The sequence below is a fragment of the Carlito syrichta genome, unplaced genomic scaffold (genome assembly GCF_000164805.1).
Source record: "Carlito syrichta isolate Samal-C Ts95f unplaced genomic scaffold, Tarsius_syrichta-2.0.1 Scaffold138451, whole genome shotgun sequence".
NCBI lineage: Eukaryota > Metazoa > Chordata > Mammalia > Primates > Tarsiidae > Carlito > Carlito syrichta.
The window spans coordinates 603,522-607,764 of record NW_007082547.1 but is presented as its reverse complement, the minus strand read 5'-3'; the positions used below and the strand labels follow the sequence as shown (position 1 = coordinate 607,764).

At 47.7% G+C, this 4,243-nt stretch overlaps 1 protein-coding gene across 5 annotated transcripts in view; it reads left to right on the top strand.

Moving 5' to 3' along the window:
• The window catches only part of PPP1R7 (protein phosphatase 1 regulatory subunit 7), a 35,399-nt gene extending 31,478 nt beyond the window's left edge, over positions 1-3,921 (top strand). For 3 of the 5 annotated variants that reach the window (XM_008049853.2, XM_021708458.1, XM_008049852.1), the window contains one exon: positions 3,545-3,920. In XM_008049853.2, coding sequence (XP_008048044.1) covers positions 3,545-3,721 — 177 coding nt within the window. In that variant the 3' untranslated portion in view covers positions 3,722-3,920. Of the gene's footprint in view, positions 1-3,544 lie in introns of all 5 variants that reach the window. The other 2 variants (XM_008049851.2, XM_021708459.1) reach the window with 2 other exon arrangements.
• The last annotated feature ends 322 nt before the right edge of the window (positions 3,922-4,243 follow it).

Genomic DNA, 4,243 nt, shown 5'->3' with positions numbered 1-4,243 from the left:
AACAAACCAAAAAAAAAAAAAACCATGAGTTGTTAAAGACAGGCTAGGCGTGATAGCTCACACCTATAATCCCAGCACTATGGGAAGCAGAGGTGAGAGAATTGCCTGAGCTCAGGGATTCAAGACCAGCCTGGGCAACTTGACAAGACCTCATCTCTACAATAAGTCAAAAAATTAGCCAAGTGTGGTGGTACGAACCTGTGGTTCCAGCTACTTGGAAGGCTGAGGTGGAAAGATCGCCTGAGCCCAACAAATGAAGGCTGCAGTGGCCATGAGCATGCATCTGACTCAAAAAAAAAAAAAAAAGTCTGTGTATGACAGTAGGTCTGGTACCAGTCTAGCCCTCCTGCCATATACAAATACAAAAGCGTCAGGTGGTGGACAGCAGGCAGCACATAACTGCAATCTCTAAGGAGGGAGTTTCAAAACAAGCCCATACTGAACTAAAAAGAAGCAGAGATCAAAGTTTATGACAACTGGATACTGTGCAAAACGGCGTTGGAGAGAAAAGGAGCTATGCAGAGAAGGGGCCCCAGAAGTCCATATGAGGGATCCCTGTTGGGCCATGGCTGAGGGCAGGACAGTGTGGACAACAGACCCACCCACCAGAGACTTACCAGATTGCTGCAAGGGCAGGAGCAGAGCTGGGGACTATGGAGCTCCAGCCCAGCCAAGTGGAGAGATCTCATCAACACGCTTGGCATCCAGCCAGACACCAAAGAGGCCACGCCTAAGGAGTAAAGTCTGCAAGCTCAGACATGGCCTATATGAGCTCAGACACAGCCACTCTAATTAAACCTAAAATCAAGCTTGGACATGATCCCCAGAGGAGAAAACGTTTTGAGGTTGGTTCCTACCAAGTTGGAGGGGCTTAAGAAATACTTGGACTTACAGCAGACCCACCTATTGAAGTGTAAAGCGAGGCCAGAATAGATTGAAGGTGGTCAGCCAGTAACTGAATTGCCCATTAGGACAAAAAATTAATACTCTTCAGATTCCAAAGTCTCTACAACATATTATCTACAGTGTCCAGTGTTCAGCCCAAAATCACTCGATATGCAAATATGTTCATAGTCACGAAAAGAAAAGCAGTCATAAGAAATCAGACCCTAGGCTTTTAGCCACAAAACCATTTTAAATTTTATTTTATTTTTTTATTATGTCTGTGGATCCAGAGGTCTACTGTGGCCCTGTTGTTTCTCGTTACCACCTCCAATCTTGTGTTCTCCCCTCCCCCCCACAACACCTGCCCACCACACAGTTGCTCTGAGGTGTGTGCTATTAGTTTGTGACATGCACTGCTCTCCTCAGGGCTGTCTGTTCTCCTTGACCATCTGAGGCCTTGACTGTCTCCAACACTGCTCCTGTCATAATTTGTGGTGATTTCAGTACCCATGAAGATGATCTTTCCAGTGACCTAGCGTCTCAGTTCCTTTACCTCCCCACCTTCAAAGAAGTTACAGTGACTTCTTCCACACCTCAGATACCCACCCCTTGGTCATATCCTGCAGTTTCAAGCTTCCCACTCTAACCCCCATTGGTATCTCACCAGCTCACTCCTTTAGGAACCTCCTCCTGCAGTTTTCCCACCCTACCAGGACCTACAGCCAATGACCCGCCTCTTCACTGTCCTCTCCCTTCTCACACTTCACCATTCAAACAGTGCCCCAATCTGAATCTGCAGTCCACTCTTCAGATAAAAGAGTGAACCTTTCAAAACTGAAAAACCCTCCTAAGGCTCCCATCTCACTTAGGAGTAAAAGCCAAAGTCCTGCGAAGTGCCCCCTCCATCTACCCCCTCCCAGCCCCTCCTCATCCTCCCACCACCATCACCTCCCCCTGTTCCATTGGCTGCTAAGTCTCAGCATGTAGAATGGAATCTGACACATAGTAGGGTCTCAAATATTTGTTCAGCCAGTTGATGTGGATGAAATCATTACTCCAGGTGCTACATATGACTGACAGCTTCAGACCCAAAGGCAAGGTTCTACACAGAACTCCACACTGACTCACATAACAGAACATTGACATTAGGAATCTCCCAAAGAGATTTAACCCAGTGCCCCTTTCAGTGCTTGAAGCCCTCCATAACATTTCCACAAAGTGGCCATTCACCCAGTCCCCAAACACCTCCACTTGCTTTCCAGAAAATTCCATGTGTGGCAGTTCTTGTCATAACTTCTCTGTAAAGTGAGTTGGAATCTGCCACCCTGTAACTTGAACCCATTGTAGGTTCACAGACAAGCCCAGCTGCCTCTTCAGGAGCAGCGCCCCTGCTCTTGCCACCACAGTTTGCGTGGCAGGTCCTGAGGCCTAGCAGCTCTGAAAATGTAATTACACAGGGAGTGATTGAAGGTGGGGTCAGACCAACATGATTTGAAGCTGGACTGGCTCCCCTGGTTCTGGCCTATGAGTGCTGTTAAGTTTACAGCAGCTTTCAGCTTGTCTCTTATTTAAAGTTTCTGTCATTAGAACGTTTGTAGGCAGTGACAAGCTACATCAGCCTACACTGGCTCAAGGAGTGATGGGCACATCTCCCCAGCTCCATAGCCAGCCATGGTGGGGATATTTACACCACAGAAACTGGCAAATGCTACAGGTAAGGGCTTTTCTCTCTTCCAGAGAGCAGATTATTAAATGTTTGCCAGCACACCATGGTCTGCAGGCTGGTGGTTCTTTCCCCACGTGCCCCTCCCAGCCATGTCTCAGCCCTTATTCAGACGACCAAGTGCACTTTGTTGGTTTCACCTGGTGCTAGAGGTGCTCACCAAGGTCATTCTGTTGTTCCAAAAATTCATCCCAGCACAGGAGCCGTGTGCATTCATTGGACAGAATTGGACTGCGTGTGCATTGGACACAGAATGAGATCAGCGTCACTTCATGCTCTTGTCTTGATGGTGCATTTGAAAAGTAAGAGGATTCTTCCTCCAGGTGGCTATGGCAGGATCAGGATGGTAAACTCTAACCTGCTCTGAGCCTACAACCTTTGAATCCCACCTCCTCACAATTTTATGTCCCTGGGACATGGTGTTGGTGGTGTGAAATCAGCCATGGTGATTCTGTTTGCACCACAGAAGTCAGCAGTGGGACATCCTTGTGGAATGAGCCAAAGAGGTAATTTACACAAGAGTCGTGAGTTTTTGACAGGGCAGCCTCTTATTTGCTGACTGCATCACAGTCAGAGCGCAGGGTCCCAGCCTTGGGAACATGATTGAGAGTTGACTGATTTGTAGGAAATGCAGCTTTGACACTTGCCTGTGGCAAGTGGTCACTGCTGCTTCATATTTTCTCTGCTGATCTGAATTTGGATTTGCCCCCATCATGGTGACATGGCCCAGCTTCCACATAGGATGCCACCGAAGGTAACCAGGATGACCAAGAGGTGCTGCAAGAGACTCAGAATCAGGTCTCGCTATCTTCTAAGTGGGAAGGAGGAGGGTGCCTCATGATCCCCTCCCGGGCTTGAGGGTCATAGAGGGTGACAGTCGGGCTATCAGTTCTAAAGGCTTTTCTCATGTGTGTGTGTGTGTGTGTGTTCTCCCAGATGAATGACAATCTCCTTGAGAGCTGGAGCGACCTCGATGAGCTGAAGGGAGCCAGGAACCTGGAGACAGTGTACCTGGAGCGGAATCCCCTACAGAAGGACCCCCAATACAGGCGAAAGGTCATGCTCGCCCTCCCATCCGTGCGGCAGATCGACGCCACATTCGTCAGGTTCTGAGTACTCCTTGCTCTCACCTGGTCCCTCTCCTCAAAAGAACTGCCCAGCCACGGTTTTTTAATCTACCCGTTGCTTCTGAAGTCGTCACTATATCAACAGTCAGAAACCCAATGGCAATAAAAGGCACTGATGATAGCTAACTTGTATGATGCCACTCACCATTTGAGATGCCATGACTATTAAATCTTGCCACAGTCTTCCTGGTTGATTGTTGATGGTTATTGTAGCCATGGAGCAAAAATTGGATATGTCTAATTCATTTGCTATTTGTGTCTGTGTCCTTCTCCAGAGAAAAGTCCCAGCCCTACTTGAGTCACGTGAAGCAGGGGGTCTGAGAGTGCTTTATGGGCATTCAGGTGGTCATTCGGGGCCATCCCAGGAGGCCCTGGTCCTCATTTGCAGGGTCGCAGCAGTCATGATCTGTGACAGCCAAGACTTTTTCATCTTAAACCAGTCAATGCCAATTTTGAAAAAATTTATATAAGTTAAAAAAAAAGTTGAATAAAAAATAACTTAGCCCTA